Source organism: Artemia sp. Qi Xiang Cuo, chromosome 6, assembly GCF_049724085.1.
Source record: "Artemia sp. Qi Xiang Cuo chromosome 6, ASM4972408v1, whole genome shotgun sequence".
Classification (NCBI taxonomy): domain Eukaryota; kingdom Metazoa; phylum Arthropoda; class Branchiopoda; order Anostraca; family Artemiidae; genus Artemia; species Artemia sp. Qi Xiang Cuo.
In genome coordinates, this window is record NC_142799.1 from 43,364,369 (window position 1) to 43,386,505 (window position 22,137).

A 22,137-nucleotide genomic window follows, 5' to 3' on the forward strand; every position below is an offset into this window, starting at 1 on the left:
GAACTCAAAATTTTTTCATCTCTTTGAGAATGGTTGTAATTGAATTTAAGAAAATTTAGAATTAAAGTGAAACTTTTTATCTTCATGGAAAATAATCACAATCATAGTATAACTTTTCCTATCTTGTATGGAAAAATATATAATTTATCTTTAAATTTTTATGTATTTGTAAACTTAAAAGTGATATGGAAGCTTTTTAGTGTTTATGGAGAGAGTAGACTGGAATTATTTTCTCAGATTTAACTTAGAATATAACTATAAATATTTTATAATCAATGAAAAATCTTTAAAAGAATTCACGATTTTCCAATCCTTTGCAGAAAAATATAAACTGACGTGGAAAATTTATTTACTATTTTGTTAAAATATAAATTATAAATAAATTAGTTAATTTTCATTTAAAAAATTCAGAATCAATGTTGAACTTTCATTCAATTCTTTGATAAAATTTAGAATTAAAGTGAAACTTTTTATCTTCATAGGAAATAATCACAGTCATTGCATAACTTTTCCTATCTCTTATGTTAAAATTTAGAATTGAACTCTAAATTGTTTATTTCATAGCGAACTTAAAACTGAAGTGGCAGCTTTTTATTTTCTATGGAGAAATTAGAATTGAATTGTGTTCTTTGGTAAAATTGAGAAGAGAACTTGAATATTCACGATCAAAGTATAACTTTTCCAATATTCTATGAAAAATTTTGAACAGAACTTTGAATTTTTTCATCTCTATGTGAAAAGTCGGAATTGAAACTTTTTATCTTCATAGAAAATAATCACAATCAAAGTATAACTTTTCCTATCTTCTAAGGAAAAATTTAGAACTGAACTTTAAATTTTTTATGTCTTGGTGAACTTAAAACTGAAATGTAAGCTATTTGTTTTCTCGAGTTAAGTTAGAATTGAATTGTGATTTTTGGTAAAATTAAGATTAGAACTTAAAATTTTCTATCTTCTAAGAAAAATTTGGAACAATATTTTAAATTTTTTCATCTCTTTGAAAAAAATCTGAATTGAAGTGGAAAATTTTCTATTATTTGGGGAAAATAGAATTGATCAATAATATATTTCATTTTCATTGAGAAAATTCAGAATCGAAGTTGAACTTTTCTTCTTCCGGGGAAATATTTGGAACAGAACTTTAAATCTTGTAATCTCCTTTAGAATGTTCAAAACTGAATTTGAGAAAATTTATAATTAAAGCGCAACTTTTATTCTTCATAGACAATAATCATAAACATAATGTGACTTTTCCTATCTTCTACGTTAAAGTTTATAAGTGAACTTGAAATATCTTTTATATTCGATGTTTTCTTGTTCATTAAAATTATTTTAAACAGAACTTTAAATTTAACTCATTGAGAAAGGTCGGACTTGAATTTAAGAAAATTTATAATTAAAGTGAAACTTTTTATCTTTATGGAAAATAATCAAAATCATAGTATAACTTTTACTATCTTCTAGGGAAAAATTTAGAAGTGAAGTTTAAATTTTTTATGTCTTGCTGAACTTAAAACTGAACTGTAAGCTTTTTATTTTATATGGCGAAATTAGAATTGAATTGTGCTCTTTAGTAAAATTCAGAAGTGAACTTGAACTTTTATATCTCCTAAGAAATATTTGCTAGCAGAGTCAGCATCACTAAAATTATTTTTCTTATATTTGATATGTTTCGGGTAAATTAAAAACGTCGGATACAACATTATACTCTAAAAATATTTAACACTTAACAAAATGATATATTCGATATTTTTAATGTAATAACTGCCTTTTGAACTTTGATGTAAAAATACGTTAAAGAAATTATTATACATTATTAGTACACTTGCGCTTCACTTTCCGTCAATTCATCTTTATATTCATTGATGATATTGTCTGCTAATGTCCTTTTTATTCTGCCTGCGATTTCACTATCAATTTTCACATTATTTTTACATAGATAGCAGTTTTAGCACATTGACATGATTTGATTTATGATGTTGATGCAGCTGTATGCATTTTTGTCTTCTTTTTCCTTTAGCTTTCATTCGAATTGTAACACCAGAAATATTTCCATAAGATCTATTAACGGCTAACATGCTAACAGAACCGTTAGCTAGAACTTGTCCCTCTTCATCAACTATTATTTTTAAGTTGGCATTCTCTTTTACTACTAATTTCTCTGGTAATGTTACTCTCGCATATCCACCACTTGCATGATGGAAATTCTTGGGTACACCAAAAGAATTTAACTCCTCACTGACATGACAACGTATGCATACATTCCCAATAAGATATCCACTTGCACTCGTTTCATAGTTCAGGTATTTCTCCTTGTCAGCATTCAACACGACGATGATTTTTTCATGTGCACAGAGTTTCGTCAAATAATTCATCTTTACGTTTTACAGATCTGAATTGTGTGTTGATCTGGCCACTGCGTAAGATATACTAATTTAATGCGTGTAATAAACTTGGTAGTCTCAATAACGTGCCATAGTAAATCAGTTGAAAAGCCGTATCGTGTATCTGAATAAGCATAGAGTAAGATTGCTAAAGCCGTAAGCATATTTCTTGTAATTTTAATATTTAATAAAATTTAAAATTAAAGTGAAAATTTTTATCTTAATTGAAAATAACCATAATCATAGTATAACTTTTCATATCTTATTTGTAGAAATTTCGAAGTGAACTTTAAATTTTTTATGTCGTGGTGGACTGAAAACTGACGTGGAAAATATTCGGAGCAGAACTTTTAAATTTTTTCATCTCTTTGAGAAAAGTCGGAACTGACTTTAAGAAAATTTAGAATTAAAGTGAAACTTTCTATCTTCATAGAAAATAATCACAATCATAGTATAACTTTTCCTATCTTCTAAGGAAAAATTTAGAACTGAACTTTAAATTTTTTATGTCTTGGTGAACTTAAAACTGACGTGGAAGCTTCACCTACGAAATACTAGGAAACCTTAGCTCAGAAAAGCCTGAAATAGCCAACTACTCATCCCAAACTAGAAGTTTCAGACAACAAACACCTATGAGGGACTAAGAATCCTAGCTCTGAAAAGTCCAAAAAGCAAACTACACCCCCCAAATCACAATTTTCTGAAAGCATACACCAATGAAAAAATAAGAAATTTATCTAAGAAAAGTCAAAAATAGCAAACCACTCCTTCCCAAATCATAGGTTTCAGTCAACACAAACCTACTAAAGGCTAAGAAATCCAGATCAGAAAAGTCAAAAAATAGCAACCCACACATCCCAAATCATAGGTTTCAGGCACCACACACCTACGAAAGACTAAGAAATCTGGTTATGAAAAGTCGGAAATAGCAAATTCCACACCTCAAATCATAAGTTTCAGACAACACACACCTATGAAATACTAAGAAACCTTAGCTCAAAAAAGCTTGAAACAGCAAACTACTCATCCCAAACTATAAGTTTCAGACAACAAACACCTATGAGGGACTAAGAATCGTAGCTCAGAAAAGTCTATAAAGAAAACTGCAAATCCCAAATCATAATTTTCTGACAGCACGCACATATGAAAGGCTAAGAAATCTAGCTCAGAAAAGTCAAAAATAGAAAATTAACAATCCCTAATCATAGGTTTCAGTCAACAAACACCTATGAACGGCTAAGAAATCCAGCTCAGAAAAGTCAAAAATAGCAACCCACCCATCCCAAATCATAGGTTTCAGACAACAAACATCAACAAAAGACTAAGAAATCTAGCTGATAAAAGCCCGAAAAAGTAATTTACAAATCCCAAATCATAAGTTTCAGACAACATTCACATACGAAATACTATGAAACCTTAGATCAGAAAAGCCTTAAATAGCAAATTACACACCTCAAATCATAAGTTTCAGACAACACACACCTACGAAATACTAAGAAACCTTAGCTCAGAAAAGCCTGAAATAGCAAATTACTCATCCCAAACTATAGGTTTCAGACAACAAACACCTATGAGGGACTATGAATCCTAGCTCTGAAAAGTCCAAAAAGCAAACTACAAATCCCAAATCATAGGTTTCAGACAACACACACCAACGAATAACTAAGATCCTTATATCCCAAATCATAGGTTTCAGTCAACACACACCAACGAAAGACTAAGAAATCTAATTTAGAAAAGCCCGAAATAGTAATTTACATATCCCAAATCATAAGTTTCAGACAACATTCACCTACGAAATACTATTAAACCTTAGCTCAGAAAGGCCTGAAATAGCAAATTAGACACCTCAAGTGATAAGTTTCAGACAACACACACCTACGAAATACTAAGAAACCTTAGCTCAGAAAAGCCTGAAATAGTAATTTACATATCCCAAATCATAAGTTTCAGTCCACACACACCTACGAAAGGCTAAGAAATGCAGCTCTGAAAAGTCCAAAAGCAAACTACTAATCCCAAACTATAGGTTTCAGACAACAAACACCAACGAAAGACTAAGAAATCTAGCTTAGAAAAGCCTGAAATATCAATTTACATATCCAAAATCATAAGTTTCAGTCAACACACACCCACGAAAGGCTAAGAAATCCAGCTCTGAAAAGTCCAAAAGCAAACTACTCATCCCAAACTATAGGTTTCAGACAACAAACACCTATGAAAGGCTAAGAAATCTAGCTCTGAAAAGTCAAAAATAGTAATTTACATATCCCAAATCATAATTTTCTGACAACACACACCTATGAACGGCTAAGAAATCCAGCTCAGAAAAGTCAAAAATAGCAAACCAGCCATCCCAAATCATAGGTTTCAGACAACACATACCTATGAAAGACTAAGAAATCCAACTCAGAAAAGTAAAAAATAGCAACCCAGACACCCCAAATCCTAGGTTTCAGACAACACACATCAACGAACGCCGGGGCCGGGGGAGGGTCTTGGTGGGTCGGGGGGGGTCCATGAGGGCGGGGTGGGCCTTGGGGTGCTTGGGGGGACCTTTGAGGACCAGGGGCTTCCTTCGGGGTTGGGGTAAGGGGATCAGAACCCTTTGGGGTTGGGGATAGGGGACCTCACGACACTGTTCAAATGGAACTTGTGTATTATAACGACCACAGAGTTTTACCCTCAAATCCTCTTCTAAAATCTCTTCAAAAATCATCTTTTAAAATGTCTCTAACTGTTTCGCCGAAATAATTCCCTAAAATAATAATTTGTTCTGAAAAGATATAATAAAGCCTTAAAAAAGTATTAAAATGGTGGCTCAGGAGCCTTTGGGGCGCCGGGGGCCCTTTAGGGGGGGCGGGGGGAGGGGGCCTTCTATGTCTCAATGCACAAAAAAAATATTAAAAAATGGGGGAGGGAAGGGGAGGGGAGGGGGAGGAGGGGAGGGGGAGGGGAGGGGGGAGGGGAGGGGGAGGAGGGGGAGGAGAGGGAGGGAGAGGGGGGCCTTTGGGAGCCCGGTGGACCTTTGAGGACCGGGGGCTTCCTTCGGGGTTAGGGTGGGGTATGAGGACCCTTCGGGGTTGGGGTGGGGTATGAGGACTCTTTGGGGTTGTGGTAGGGGACCTCACAACACTGTGCAAATGGAACTTGTGTATTATGACGACCAAAGAGTTTCACCCTCAAATCCTCTTCTAAAATCATCTTTTAAATCATCTTTTAAAATGTCTCTAACTGTTTCGCCGAAATAATTCCCTAAAACGGTTTCGCCCAAATAATCCCTAATCGTAACTTCAGCGTATTCCTTTTGTTTTTGGCATCTCTGCGCTGACGCATTTGAAATTACTAAGAAACCTATTCCCGCGCTAAAACAATTCATCGCTAAGATGTTTCTTGCAGAATTGTTTCCATGGCGTTTGGTTATTAATATCTTTTGGAGTTCGTGAATCAATAATTTCCCTTAGAAACAATAAATTAGGTCTCCTTTCGTGTCAAATCAATCAATCATGACATCAGCTGTCACGTGTGATCTAAAATTTGCCCTGGAAACAATTCTTGTTAAACTCCAAAGACATTAATTAACTTGACTTCATCTGTCAGACAACATTTCCTATTTCTGGATCAGAACATTCGCCTCGAGCGTGCCAAAAACAACAACAACAACATCGACCTTGGAAATTTAGGTCATTGACCCCATTAACCACGTGTTCGCCCTAGGGACTCTATGCCCATATTTGGTGTTAAAAAAAGTTGTAGGTGGCAGCAGGGGTGGGTGACACGAGTCGGACCCCCCTTTCTACTGAGATAGATGACCTCCGATCACTTTTGACTCTTAAGAAGGTAACAAGAACTTTCAGTTTCCAATCAAAACTCTAAGTTTATACGACAACCCCTAACATAAAAACCTTATATGCCCCCGGGGAATAACTTACAATAGTTGCCTCCGGGTTCTAGGCGATTGTGTCGACTGCGAAATTTTTTTATTTGATCTTTATACTATATTGAACAAAAACGTTATCTCAAAATTTTGATTTGATGCATTTGGGGTAAAAAGACCTCGGGGGAAGGAGGGGGACTAGTTGCACTCCTATCACTTGTGACTCTGAAAAAGAGCACTAGAAATTCCAATTTCCAATCAGATGAGCACCCTTCGAAGTTTGTACGACCATACCTTCTAAAGAAACCTCATATTCCCCCAGGGCACAACTTACAACACTTGTTCCCAGATTCTGGGGACTGTGTTATGCCTGAATCTTTGTTATATGATATTTGGTCTATTTAGAACAAATGGCTATATATTAAGTTCGACAACACGCAGTTGGGGAAAAGAAGATTGGGAGGGGGTAGCTGCCATCGGATCACTTTTGACACTTAAAAAGGCAATTGCAACTTTCAATTTCTAATCATTTGAGTCCCCTCCAAAGTTTATACCACCACCTCTTTCACAAGAACCAAATATGCCCCCGGGGCAATTGTTACAACCCTTCCTCAGGGTGTCGGGTGGTTATGCTGACCATGAAGTTTTTGTTATCTGATCTTTGCACTATTTCAAACAAACTAGCTATCTCAAAATTTTCATCGGATGCATTTATAGAAAAGAGGGTTTGTGCGGGGGGAGGGGTAGATTCCCTCCGATCACTTTTAACTCATAAACCGGTAACTAGAACTTCAGTTTTCAATCAAATGAGCCACCTCTGAAGTTTATACGACCACCCCTCACATGCCCCCGGGGTATAATTTAAAACCCTTGCCCCCGGGCTCGGGGGGAGGGGGGCAGCCGACCCTGGAGTTAGTGTTATCTGATATTTAAACTATTTTTAACAAAATGACTATCTCAAAATTTTTATCAGGTGGGCTTGGGGAAAAAAGGGCGTGGGGAGGCTAGTTACCCTACGATCTCTTTTGACTCTTAAAAGGTGAACTAGAACTTTCATTTTCTTATCAAATGAGCCCCCTATGTAGTTTATACGAACATCCCTTCCATAAGAACAGTATATGTTCCAGGGCATAAATTACACCGCCTGCCCCTGGGCCCTGAGGAGCTGTGTCAACCCTGGAGGTTTTGTTATCTGGTCTTTGAACTGTTTTTAACAAAATGGCTGTCTCAAAATTTTTATTGAATGTATTTGGGGAAAAAAGAGCGTGGGTGGCTAGTTACCTTCCGGTTACTTTTGGCTCTTATAAAGGGCACTAGAACTTCCTATTTCCAATCGAATGAGCTCCCTCCAAGGTTTATACGACCTCCCTTTCCATAGAAAGTGCCTCTGGGACAAAAAATAAATAAAAAAAACATTGGAGCCTCATGGCCTTCACTATTGGCAACGCTATGGCGTTGCCTCTGATTATAAATTTTTATGTTATGGCTGTTGCAATTCTGTAGAATTTCTATCCTAATGGAAAATGTTATGCTAACCAACCATCTTTGGCAATATATGATATAATATAACCAAACGACATGCAAATATGTTTTAGTTTGCTTTTGCTTGCTTGTTATTTCAATGTGAACCATGTTATGAAAGATTTAATAAAAGAGCTATGGGAAGAGATTTGATACAAAAAAAAAAAAAAAAAAAAAAAAAAACAGAACTTACTACAGAATGTATTCCTTTCATGGTTTCTTCATAAGTTTCAAAGAAGGTGATTGCCAGGTCAGAATACAAAATCAATCTGAGAACTCCGTTTATGAGTAATGTGGCAAGAAGGTTTATGTGCAGCCGAGTACGAGCGTTACGAAGGGACCTAGAAAAGTTCTTAGACGTGTAATTAGGTAATTCAAATTAATTTCTGCAAAAAAGGAAATTATTGCCCGTATTCGAATCCCAGTTCACATTTTCTTCGGCAAAAGTAATAAAGTAAAACCACTACCCTAGCCCCCCTTCCCCTCTTTGTTCAGACCATTTTTTTACGACTGGTTATTTTTTTGTCAAACACTATAACTTACGAATAAAATTCATAAAGTATTGAGAGCTGAACATAAGAAGATTGCGAATAAATAAAGCAGCTCCAAGGTTCACAAAAAAAAATACTGCCAACATTATTTGCATTTACAACCAAATACATATAGCCTACTATTTTTAACGTTTCATCCAAGATCAGTAGACAACATCAATCCATAAGAAATTTGCTTCAAATGATGGACCCATGTTTTGAAATCCTACTTCATTTACGGGAAAACTCGTCAATTCTACCTGTATATACTTTTTTTCACTTTGTCATAAACATTACATTTCAAAAGTAAATATTAACACAATTCATTATCTTGATACTTCTTATACATGACAACTATCCAATAATATTGAGTTAAGCCCATCTGTTAATTTTATGTGTACAACTTTTGAAAAATGGGCATAAAAGAAGCAACCAGTCTTATGTTGTTTTCTCCATCATACATATTTCAATGATTCTTAACAATAGCTAAATATAACGTGATGACCTCGTTCACACCTCAAGAATCATAATTTCTTTTGCGTGCCTAGGTAAAAAAGTCTGCATACGCAGGTTTTTGGGAATTAATGATTTAGAAAAATTGTTTATTAGAAAAAAGTTATATAAGTAAGGAATAAGGATAGCACCCTTGAAAATAGTGCCTCTTGGCAGTAATAGCTCTCCATTCAACTTTTCTAGCTGTTGGAACAATCATGTAATCGTGGTACTGTGACACCGCACAATGTGTCGGGGTCTGTGACCCCCTTTAAAGAACCAGTAAGTTTCCAGCAAATAGTAGAATTTTTATGTATTCCTGTGTCACGAATTGTTGCGACTTGTCACGGGTAGCTGATTATAATTAAACATTTTGACAAATTTTGTTTCCTTTGATACTACGAAGTGGACAATGAACCGATAAAATAACGTCTATCGTCCTAATTTTTTATAAAGAATGCTAAAAATAACTATGAATATTACAATCAGTTAATGATTTATAGATATATATTGGCTTCTGAAAATAATCACACAATTTTAAAAAGATGGAAAGTTCCTGTTAGGGTTGAAATGCCATATATCAGTCACTCACAGAACATTAGGAAAACAGTCAGGCTAAGAACTTAAAGAACTGAAGATGAAGATTTATATCTACCGTATAAATTATCAAGGAGGAAACTTGTTTGAGATGTTGCCCGTATCAGCTCTCAAGTGTAAAAGAATATATAAAAACGAAAAAAAGAAGGATCAATAGTATATCTAGTCGAAGTAGAGTGCTTAGATTTCAACTGATAGTTAGTTTTCTTTTTTTTTGTTACTGGCAAAAAATTCAAAATTTTTGGGTAATAAATAAATCTCATTTAGAATTTAACTGTTGACTGAAATTCTTCCCAATCCTGGTTAGTTTTTTCTTTATGTAAGGAACTTAAAAAGAAATGAGTGTATCAACCTCTGAAAAGCATCGACATTATGCAATTTAAAGTCACAACAGGGGAAGAAGACCCAATAAATGACCTAAATAGCCGTTTGGATTGTTGACCATACCCATCGGAATAGTTTCATAGTAGGCTACGCCTAACTATTGAGTTTTCGCACCATGTTCCAAACGCTCTGCTTTGTTCAATGAAGCAAAATAAATGTGTTTCTTTGACATTAAAGACGAGGGACTTATAATGGGGAATTATTCATGGATGTAGAGGCAAATACAAAAGAAAGGAAGAATTCTAAAACATCTCATGAAAAAAAACCAGAAAGTTATTGTTTCAGAGCAGAGACTTGCCCTTGCGTATCTGTATGGTATATGACCGGAAATTAGAATAAATAGACTTCCGTTGCTTCAGCAAAGTAGAATGCTGCAGCAAAGTTTACTCAGTTTCTCCAACAACCATTTAGTGGGATCAAATTCTAGTTTTGTATCTTCAACGTGAATTATATACAATAAATGTCAACCCCTCAAAAACTAGAGAAAAATATCCCAAGAATAAATTTTTTTTTCAAAAACAAAAGAAAAGTTTAGGCTAATGATGGAATGTTCCTTAAGAACAGTCTCAAAATACATTATTTTTGCTTAGGACCAGAACTGTACAAGTTACTGCTGTGATACTCTTCCCCAAAACACAACACTTAATCCAATATAATTCTATAAATACAGTGTGTATAAGCTAAGTCTACGTTACTTTGCCTTAAACACAGTATCGGTGGTAATAATACCTTGATTCTAATACTGTCGTCAAGTAAATTTCACAAAAACATTTACTAATAATTGCAAAGGAACCTCATTACGTTGCATTATAATCAATTAACATTACATAATGAATTGCATGAAAACAGATTTCCCTACCCTAAAATGTATCAAAATAGATGAAATCGGGTAGACCAGTCAACATGAGTTATTATCATGACGTCCTTGAAAACGAAATAGCTTCAAGGTTTTTACTTACAAGCCCCTCTTAAAATCTGCATTAAAATTACTGAATTCAAATCAAAGTCGATGAATTACCCCGAGCGAGTAACCCTAAAAATAACAAAGTTTTATTATTCTCGCAAAATTCGCTCTCGACGACAGAGGAGAGCCCTCCCCCCGATAATTGAAACGGTGAAACCTGCAATTGTAATTAACAATTCCTATTGAAATTACACAGAAATGGAAAAAAAAACTATTTGAGAGACTCTTAAGATTGCAAATTCTTTTGGTGAATTAGTTAAGAGGTTGCCGTGGATTCGAAGAGGAAGGTGTGAAAACCTTTCCTTATGTGTAATGCACCGGCTAAGACGTAATTGGTTGTGTTAGGAGGCATGAGCCTGCCCCTCAGAGATAATCTGCCACTTAGGAGGTTAAAAAAGAAGCAGTTTTTGTGAAAATCTACTAGTTGAGGCTGAAAAATTGATATCTTCAGAGAAATAGTGAATTGGCAAAACATAAAGATTTTGTTCTGGAAAGCTAATAGTCTTACTTATTAAGGAAAACTATTTTTGTTATTTGATAATTAGAAGAAAAATTGTCTTGAATAAATGCAAATGCCTGAACAGTGATTCATGGCAATCCAGAAATATAATTCCCAGAAAAAATCCCTTCTAAACCCAATATAAAAAGTAGTCTAAACGCAGTCAAAGTCAAAGGTAGAGCTACATGTGAGCCAGGTTTCAAGAGTAGGTTTATTATAGCTGAATAAGCATAGGCACTGAACTGGTTCCTTTGGTTTTTGCCTATAGTTATTTCCACGGTAATTTTCTTTTTTTTTAAGTTAAGCGCAAATTATATTCTGGTCTTGAGAAGCCACGGTGGTTATCAACCATACTTACGTTAATTTTTGCTCGTTATGAGTTTGACTCGGTTATCTATTGTAATTTCTGTTCGTTTTGAGCTTTATCTATTTATTAATAGCGATTTGTGGTAGTTTTACGCTTGGAAGATTATCTGACTATTTCCGCTCATTTTTGGCTTAATGGAGATCTTTATATTTCTTTAAAAAACTTATTTTGTGGAAAAAGTTGTTTAAATTAATCATGTAAAAGTTAAAATATCTCCGTCCAATATTCATAAAACCTAATCTACTCTTTACCTTCTTGTACAATAACTATCTATTTTTCCTTCTCTCCAATAGGTATTTCGTCAAACCTGCGTAAATGCTGATGATCCTCGTTTTTTTTCTAGCCACTTGCTTCATATATATTCTTATACATTTTGTTAACTACAAGTATTATGATTTTGTGAAGTTTTGTGTATTCTTACCTTTGAATGAACAAGCCATTCGTTGAAACGATGCCTCAGATCATTTTTGTTAGTTAACAACCGTTGCCACATTAATTTTTTGGAAAATAATTTACAATTATCATAGGCAGCGCAATAGTAAAGAACAATGTTGGCACAATGTATTATTTATTAAATTTTTTTTTGGTTGGTCTTAGACCAGGGTACTTCGTATCAAATGAGTTGTCGTAGAAACTTGGAAAAGGGCTCATTAGATTGGAAATTGGAAGGGCTTGTGCCCTTTTTGACAGTCCAAACTGATTGGAGGGCAACTAACCCCCCTCTCACGCCCATCATTTCCCCAAACACATGCAATAAAAATTTTGAGATATCCATTTTGTTTAACGCAGCTGAAAGTTTTAAAAATTAGGTGTTTGAGGGTGATATCCCGCCCACACCCCTCATGGCAAGGGTTTTAAGTTATAAGGTTTTTATAGAAATCGTTGTCGTAGAAACTTCAAAAAGGGCTCATTTGATTGAAAATTGAAAGGCCTAGTGCCCTTTTTAATAGTCGAAAGTGATTGGAGGGCAGCTAACCCCCCTCTCACGCCCAAGATTCTCCTAAACATATCCAATAATAATTTTGAGATAGCCATTTTTCTCAACGTAGTTGAAAGTCTGGGAATTATGTCTTTGATGATGACAAACCACCCATACCCCTCAGGGCAAGGGTTGTATGTTTTGCCCTTGGGGCACATAAGGTTTTTATAGAAAGTATTTTCGGAGAAACTTCAAAAAGGGCTCATTCGATTGGAGGGGCCAATGCCCTTTTTAATAGTCGAAAGTGTTTGGAGGGCAACTAACCCCCTCTCACGCCCACCATTTTCCCGAACACATTCAATCAGAATTTTGAGCTATCGATTTTGTTCAACGTACTTTAAAGATCTAGAAATTATGTCTTTGAGAATGACAAACCCTCACATCCCCTGGGCAAAAGTTGTAAGTTATGCCCTGGGGGGATATAAGGTTTTTATAGAAAGCGTTGTCGTATAAACTTCAAAAATGCTCATTCAATTGGGAATTGAGAGGGCTAGTGCCCTTGTCAATAATCAAAAGCGATTGGATGGCGAATGTCCCCCCATGTCCATCGTTTCCGCAAACACTTCCGATAAATATTTTTATACAGCCATTTTTGGGCTATATCACAAAATTCTTCTAAATGTTTACACTTTTATATCTTTAAGAAATCAAAGCATGGGGTTTAGAACCCTACTCATATTGATTTCTGCGCGTTTTGAGTTTGACTCTGCTATTTATTTGAATTTCTGTTTGTTTTGGGTTTCATTTATTTATTGATTTGTGGTAGTTGTATGCTTGGTAGATTATTCGATTCTATTTTTGTTCATTTTTGGTTTACTGGAGTTTTTTACTTTTTTTTCAAAAATTTATTTTGCGGAAAAAGTTTTTTTAATTAATCAAAGAAAAAGCCAGTCAATTTAATACAAAAATGACAAACGTTCGTCTCCCAAAAGCTGCACTAAACATCCAAAAAAACTGTAGAGCTGTATAGAAATAACCACAGAGCCCGGAAAAGAATAGAAAACGATTGCAAACTTGTTAAATTGAAATATAGTACAAGCGACAAGCCACCAAAAACAGCTGATGATTAGCCAGCAGGAACCATACCATGAGTAGAGTGTATCTATGGAATTTGCTTGCGGGCATAAGAATTCCCATACTATTTGTTTGAGAACCTAGGATCGTACTATTTGCGTGAAGCTATAGGAAAACATTTCCAGAGCATATGCTCATGGATTTGCTTCGTTTGTGTACCTTCCTGTGTTATTTGGGGGGATTACGTTCCATGACACTTTTCCAGGGCATGTACCTGTGGATACCTTTCAAAGCAACATGATTAAACACGCTGTTACAATCGGAATTGTTTGATTGACATTTGCAAAAAGAGACAAGGAATTCGCAAACAGGACTCTATGAACGATATTAATTAATGTTTGAATAATAGGAGTGTGATTGATTCTAATTAGTGATTGGATAATTTTTTAACAAGAAATCTCTGAATAAAATATTTTTGGAGGGATTGGAGCGAGGTGTCTTAGAGTACTTATAATGGTGTGATTTGGGGAGATTACGTTCCTTGGCACCTTTTCAGAGCATTTACTTATGGATTCTAGCCGACTATGTTCCTTCCTGTGCTATTTGGGGAGATTACGGTCCTTGACACCTTTTCAGGGCATGTACTTATGGATTTGGGTGGATTATGGCGTCTTTCCAGAGCATGTACCTATGGATTTGGATGGATTATGTTCCTTCCTATGCTATTCTAAGGGTTTATGTTCCTTCCTATGCTATTCTATGGCCTTATGTTTCTTTCTGTGTTATTCTATGGGACCTCTACACGTGATTAAACACGTTTTTCTTGCCTTTCATTGGTACCTTTCCAAGCGAGCGGGGAATCCCCTCCAGTTCCTAGACACTGCAAAAAGCAAGATATTTATTATAAATTTGGAACAATTGTCACATTCAGCATGGCGTGTGTTATTTTTTTTTATTTTTTTTTGGCAATTGGCATTTTTGTCTGATAACAGGTACCATTCATTGCGATCATAGCTCTAAAAAAGGAGGGATGGGAGCGGGGTGTCTTAGAGTACTTGATTCAAACTTTTACCTTGAGCATCGTTGTTGTTAGCAGAATTTCAAAAGGATCGTTTATGAGTGCTGGCGTATCTGATGAAATAATTTAGGTCGTATGATAAATTTAATTTATTTTTTTTAATAAAGTAGTTTTTTAGTAAGGACACTCGATATCCTAAAAGTGTTTGATTCAAACTTTTACCTTGAGAATCAATGTTGTTAGAAGAGTTTCAAAAGGATCGTTTATGAGTGCTGGCGTATCTGATGAGATAATTTAGGTCTTATGATAAATTTAATTTATTTTTTTTTAATGAAGTAGTTTTTCAGTAATTAAACTCGAAATCATAAAATTTTTTTATTAAAAATTTTACCTTTATAATCTATTTTGTTAGAATAATTTAAAAAGGATCGTTTATGAGTGCTGGCGTATCTGATGAAATAATTTAGGTCGTATGATAAATTTAATTTTTTTTTTAATGAAGTAGTTTTTTAGTACTGACACTCGATATCCTAAAATTGTTTGATTCAAACTTTTACCTTGAGAATCGATTTTGTTAGAAGAATTTCAAAAGGATCGTTTATGAGTGCTGGCGTATCTGATGAAATAATTTAGGTCGTATGATAAATTTAATTTACTTTTTTAATGCAGTAGTTTTTTAGTAAGGACACTCGATATCCTAAATTTGTTTGATTCAAACTTTTACCTTGAGAATCGATGATGTTAGCAGAATTTCAAAAGGATCGCTTATGAGTGCTGGCGTATCTGATGAAATAATTTAGGTCGTATGATCAATTTAATTTATTTTTTTTAATGCAGTAGTTTTTTAGTAAGGACACTCGATATCCTAAAAGTGTTTTATTCAAACTTTTACCTTGAGAATCGATGTTGTTAGAAGAATTTCAAAAGGATCATTTATGAGTGCTGGCGTATCTGATGAAATAATTTAAGTCGTATGATCAATTTAATTTTTTTTTTAATGCAGTGGTTTTTTAGTAAGGACACTCGATTTCCTAAAAGTGTTTGATTCAAACTTTTACCTTGAGCATCGATGTTTTTAGCAGAATTTTAAAAGGATCGTTCATAAGTGCTGGCGTATCTGATGAAATAATTTAGATTGTATGATTAATTTATTTTTTTATTATTTTTTTTGCAGTAGTTATTTAATAAGCACACTCGATATCCTAAAAATGTTTGATTCAATTTCTACCTTGAGCATCGAAGTTTTTAGTAGAATTTCAAAAGGGTCGTTTATAAGTGCTGACATGTCTTTGATGAACAAATTCATGTCACATGATAATTTTTTTTTAATACAGTAGTTATTCAATAAGGAAACTCGATATCCTAAAAGTGTTTGATTCCAACTTTTACCTTGAGAATCGATGGTGTTAGTAGCATTTCAACAGTATCGCTTATGAGTGCTGGCGTATCTGATGAAATAATTTAGGTCGTATGATAAATTTAATTTATTTTTTTTAATGCAGTAGTTTTTCAGTAAGGACACTCGATATCCTAAAAGTGTTTGATTCAAACTTTTACCTGGAGCATCGATGTTCACAAACACACACAGAGACGACACACACACAGAGATTACACACACACACAGAGACGAAACACACATAGAGACGACGCACGTACAGAGATGATACACACACACAGAGACAACACACACACAGAGACAACAGACAAAAATAGAGTCGACAGACGCACAGAGACGACAAACACAGACAGACAACAAACAAACACAGACACCACATATGCCCAGAGACGACACACACACACAGAGACAACACACAAACACAGACTACACACACATAGCGACGACACACACGCACAGGATCGTTTATGAGTGCTGGCGTATCTGATGAAATAATTTAGGTCGTATGATAAATTTAATTTATTTTTTTTAATGTAGAAGTTTTTCAGTAAGGACACTCGATATGCTAAAAGTGTTTGATTCAAACTTTTACCTTGAGCATCGATGTTTACAAACACACACAGAGACGACACACACACAGAGACGAAACACACATAGAGACGACACACGCACAGAGACGATACACACAGAGACAACACACACATAGAGACAACACACACACATAGCGACGACACACGCACAGAGACGACACACACACAGAGAGAAGAAACACGCACAGAGACGACACACACACAGAGACAACACACAAACACAGACGACACACACATAGTGACGACACACACTCACAGAGACGACAAACACACAGAGACGACACACACACACAGAAAGAAGACACATGCACAGAGATCACACACACACACAGAGACGACACACACAAAGAGAAGACACACACACACACAGAGAATAAACACACATAGACACCACAAACGCACCGAGACGAGAAACATACACAAAGACAACACACACACAGAGACGACACACACACATAGCGAAGACACAAGCACAGAGACGACACACACAGAGACGACACACAAACAGATAGAAGACACAGGCACATATACTACACACACACACACACACAGACACACACACAGAGAAGACACCCACATCGAGACGACAAACGCACAGAGACGACACACACACAGAGACGACACACACAAACACAGAGACAAGACACATGCACAGAGATTACACACACACACAGAGAGACGACACACACACACAGACAACATACAAACACAGAGAAAACAGACACATAGCAACAACACACAAACATAGCGACGACACACACACAGAGACGACACACACACAGAGACAAAACACACACAGAGAGACAGAACATACACGCACATAGACGACACACACACAGAGACAACACACACACAGAGACAACACACACATAGAAACGACACACGCACAGAGACGACTCGCACACACACACAGAGACGACACACACACACACAGAGAATACACACGCAAAGAGACGACACACACACAGAGACAACACACACACAGAGACCACACACACACAGAGAGCTAAGACACACGCACAGAGACTACAAACTCAGACAGAAGACACACTCACAGAGACTACGCACACACACAGATACGACACACGCACAGAGACGACACACACACACACAGATAACACACACACAGAGATGAATCACACACAGAGACGACAGACACAAAGAGAGGACTCACACACAGAGAGGACAAACACACATAAACCGCACACACACACAGACGACACACACACACACACAGAGAAGACACACACACAGAGACTACACACACACACAGAGACAACAAACATACAGAGACGACACACACAAATAGCGACGACACACGCACAGAGACGACACACACACAGAGACGACTCACACACAGAGAGAAGACACACGCACAGAGACAACACACACACACATAGAAGACACACACACAGATACGACACACACACAGATACGAAACACCCATAGAGACGACATTCGCACAGAGACGATACACACACAGAGAAGACACACACACAGAGACGACACACACACAAAGAGACGACACAAACACACAGATACGAAACACACAAAGAGACGACACACGCACAAAGACGACAAACACACAGAGTCGACTCACACACTGAGAGGACAAACACACAGAGACGACACAAACAAAGAGACGACTCATACACAGAGTGGACAAACACACAGAAACGACACACACGCACAGAGACAACACACGCATAGAGACAACACAGAAACAGAGACGACAGACACAGAGACGACAGACACACAAAGTAGAAACACACACAGAGACGACACATACACAGAGGCGACACACACACACACATAAAGACGACAAACATACTGAGAAGACACAAAAACAGATTCGACACACCCACAGAGACGACACACACACAGATACGAAACACACATAGAGACGACACACACAGAGACGATACCCACACAGAGAATACACACACACACAGAGAACACACACACAAAGAGACGACTTAAACATAGAGACTACAAATAAACATAGAAGACAAACACACAGACACGACACACAGAGAGTGACAACACACACACACACAGAGACGAGACACACACAGAGACAACCCACACACAGAGACTACACACATAGAGACGAAACATACAAACAGACGACACACGCACAAAGACGACACACACATAGAGCCGACTCACACACAGAGAGGACAAACACACAGAGACGACAGACACAAACACACAGAGACGATAGACACAAACACACAGAGACGACAGACACAAAGAGACGACTCACTTACAGAGAGGACAAACACACAGAAACGACACGCACACACAAAGAGACGAAACACACATAGAGACAACACAGACACAGAGACGACACACACACAGAGAGGACAAACACACAGAGACGATACACACACAGAGACGACACACACGCACACAGGGACGACAAACATACAGAGAAGACACAAAAACAGAGACGACACACCCACCGAGATGACACACACATAGAGACGACACAACACACAAACAGAGTCATAGTCATTGTGGACAGAGCCACTATGAATGAGTCATAGTGGCGCGCCACTCTAAGTGAACCTAGATCAACCCAACTTTTTGGATATCTCTCTCACTATGACTCTGTTTGCGTGTCGTGTCTGTGCGTGTACCGTCTCACTGTGTGTGTCATCTCTGTGGGTGTGTCGCCTCTGTTTTTGTGTATTCTCTGTCCGTTTGTCGTCTCTGTGTGCGTGTGTGTCACCTATGTGTATGTGTCTTCTCTGTCTGTGTGTTGTCTATCTGTTTGTGTGGTCTCTGTGTTTGTGTTGTCTCTGTGGTTGTGTCGTTTCTGTGTGTGTGTGTGTCGTTTCTGTATGTTTTTACTCTCTGTGTGTGAGTCGTCTGTTTTTTTCTGTCATATATGTGTGTTTGTGTCTGTCGTATCTGTTTGTTTTTAATATCTGTGTTTGAGTCGGCTATATGAGTGTGTCGTATCTTTGTATGTTTCGTCTCTATGTGTGTCGTCTCTTTGTGTTTGTCGTCTCTGTGTGTGTGTGTTGTCCCTCTATGTGTGTCGTCTCTGTGTGTTTGTAGTCTCTGTGTGTGTTTAGTCTCTCTGTTTAATTCTTCTCTTTGTGTGTGTCGTCTCTGTGTGTGTGTGTAGTCTCTGTGTGTGTGTCGTCTCTGTGTGTGTCGTCTCTATGTGTTTTTGGTCTCTCTGTGTGTGTCATCTCTGTGGGTGTGTCGTCTCTGTTTTTGTGTCTTTTCTGTATGTTTGTCGTCTCTGTGTGTGTGTGTCGCCTCTGTGTATGTGTCGTCTCTGTGTGTGTTTCGTCTTTGTGTGTCTGTCGTCTCTGTGTCTGTCGTCTCTGTGTCTGTGTTGTCTCTATGTGTGTGTCGCCTCTGTGTGTGTTTGTCGTTTCTGTGTATGAGTCGTCTCTTTGTGTCTGTCGTCTCTGTGTGTTTGTCCTCTCTGTGTGTGAGTAGACTTTGTGTGTTTGTATTCTCTGTGCGTTTGTAGTCTCTTTGTGTGTTTAATATCTGTGTGTGTCGTTTCTATGTGTGAGTTGTATATGTGTGTGTTTCGTCTCTATGTGTGTGTGTCGTCTCTCTATGTGTGTCGTCTCTGTGTGTTTATATTCTCTGTGTGTGTGTCGTCTCTATCTGTAAGTCGTCACTTTCAGTGTGTCGTCTCTGTGTGTGTGTGTCGTCTCTGTGTGGGTGTCGTCTCTGTGTGTGTGTCGTCTCTCTGCGTGTGTCGTCCCTATGTGTGTGTAGTCTCTGTTCGTGTGTCGTCTCTTTGTGTGTGTCTCGTCTCTCTGTGTGTGTTGTCTCTGTGTGTGTTTCTTCTCTGTGCGTGTGTCGTCTCTATGGGTGTTTCGTATCTGTGTGTGTGTCGTCTCTAGGTGTGTGTCGTCTCTCTGTGTGTGTGTTTTCTCTGTGCGAGTGTCGTCTCTCTGTGTGTGAGTCATCTCTGTGTTTGTGTCGTGTCTGTACATCTTTCTTCTCTATAGGTGTTTTTCGTGTGTCTGTGTGTGTTGTCTCTGTGTGTTTGTGTCGTCTCTGTGTGTGTGTGCCGTTTCTGTGTGTTTGTCGTCTCTGTGTGTTAGTCCTCTCTTTGTGTCTGTCGTCTCTGTGTGTGTCATCTCTGTGTGTGTGTCGTCTCTGTGTGTGTGTCGTCTCTGTGTGTGTGTGTGTCGTCTCTGTACGTGTGTCGTCTCTGTGTGTGTGAGTAGTCTCTGTGTGTGTGTCGTCTCTGTGCGTGTGTCGTCGCTATGTGTGTGTGTGTGTTGTCTCTGTGTGTATGTGTCGTCTCTGTGAGTGTGTCTTCTCTGTGTGTGTGTGTGTCGTCTCTGTGTGTGTGTGCGCATCGTCTCTGTGAGTGTGTCGTCGCTGTATGTGTGTCGTCTCTGTGTGTGTGTCGTCTCTGTGCGTGTGTCGTCTCTATGTGTGTTTCGTCTCTGTGTGTGTGTCATCTCTGTGTGTGTGTCGTCTGTCTGTGTGTGTGTGTCGTCTCTGTGCGTGTGTCTTCTCTCTGTGTGTTGTCGTCTCTGTGCCTGTGTCGTCGCTATGTGTGTGTCGTCTCTGTGTGTGTGTAGTCTCTGTGTGCGTGTTGTCTCTGTGATTTTTGTCTTTGTGTGTGTGTCGTCTCTGTGCGTGTATAGTCTCTATGTGTGTTTCTTATCTGTGTGTGTGTCGTCTCTTTGTGTGTGTCGTCTCTATGTGTGTTTGTCGTTTCTGTGTGTGTGTCCCATCTCTCTGTGTGTGTTATCTCTGTGTGTGTGTAGTCTCTGTGTGTGTGTCGTCTCTGTGTGTGTGTCATCTCTGTGTGTGTGTGTCGTCTCTGTGGGTGTGTCATGTTCGTGTGTGTGTCATCTCTGTGTGTGTGTGTTCTCTGTGTTTGTGTGTCGTCTCTGTGTGTGTGTCGTCTCTATGTGTGTGTCGTCTCTATGTATGTGTTATGTCTTTGTGTGTGTCATCTCTCTGTGTGTGTCGTCTCTGTGCATATGTCTTCTCTCTGTGTGTGTGTCTGTGTCGTCTCTGTGTGTTTGTCGTCTCTGTGCGTGTGTCGTTGCTATGTGTGTGTCGTCTGTGTGTGTGTTGTCTCTGTGTGTGTGACTCGTCTCTGTGAGTGTGTCTTCTCTCTCTGTGTGTGTCGTCTCTGTGTGTGTATTGCCTCTGTGTGTGTGTCGTCTCTGTGTGTGTGTGTCGTCTCTGTGTGTGTGTTGTCTCTTTGTGTGTGCCTAGTCTCTGTGCGTGTGTAGTTTGTATGTGTGTTTTGTCTCTGTGTGTGTGTCATCTCTGTGTGTGTGTCGTCTGTGTGTGTGTGTGTGAACATCGATACTCAAGGTAAAAGTTTGAATTAAACAATTTTAGCATATGGAGTGTCCTTACTGGAAAACTACTGTATTAAAAAAGATAAACTAAATTTATCATACAATCTAAATTATTTCATCAGATACACCAGCACTCATAAACGATCCTTTTGAAATTCTGCTATCAACATCGATTCTCAAGGTAAAAGTTTGAATCAAACACTTTTAGGATATCGA

General features: G+C 37.6%; 1 protein-coding gene across 1 annotated transcript in view; it reads right to left on the reverse strand.

Annotated features, from left to right (window-relative positions):
- LOC148951257 (PDF receptor-like) overlaps nt 1–9,024 on the reverse strand; it is a 175,228-nt gene extending 166,204 nt beyond the window's left edge. Inside the window, exons 1-2 of the mRNA XM_089091041.1 lie at nt 8,972–9,024; nt 7,976–8,123 (exon numbers count right to left, since the gene is read on the reverse strand). Of these exons, the coding sequence (XP_088947167.1) occupies nt 7,976–8,123; nt 8,972–9,024 (201 nt within the window). The remainder of the gene's footprint in view (nt 1–7,975; nt 8,124–8,971) is intronic.
- Between the last annotated feature and the right edge of the window lie 13,113 nt (nt 9,025–22,137).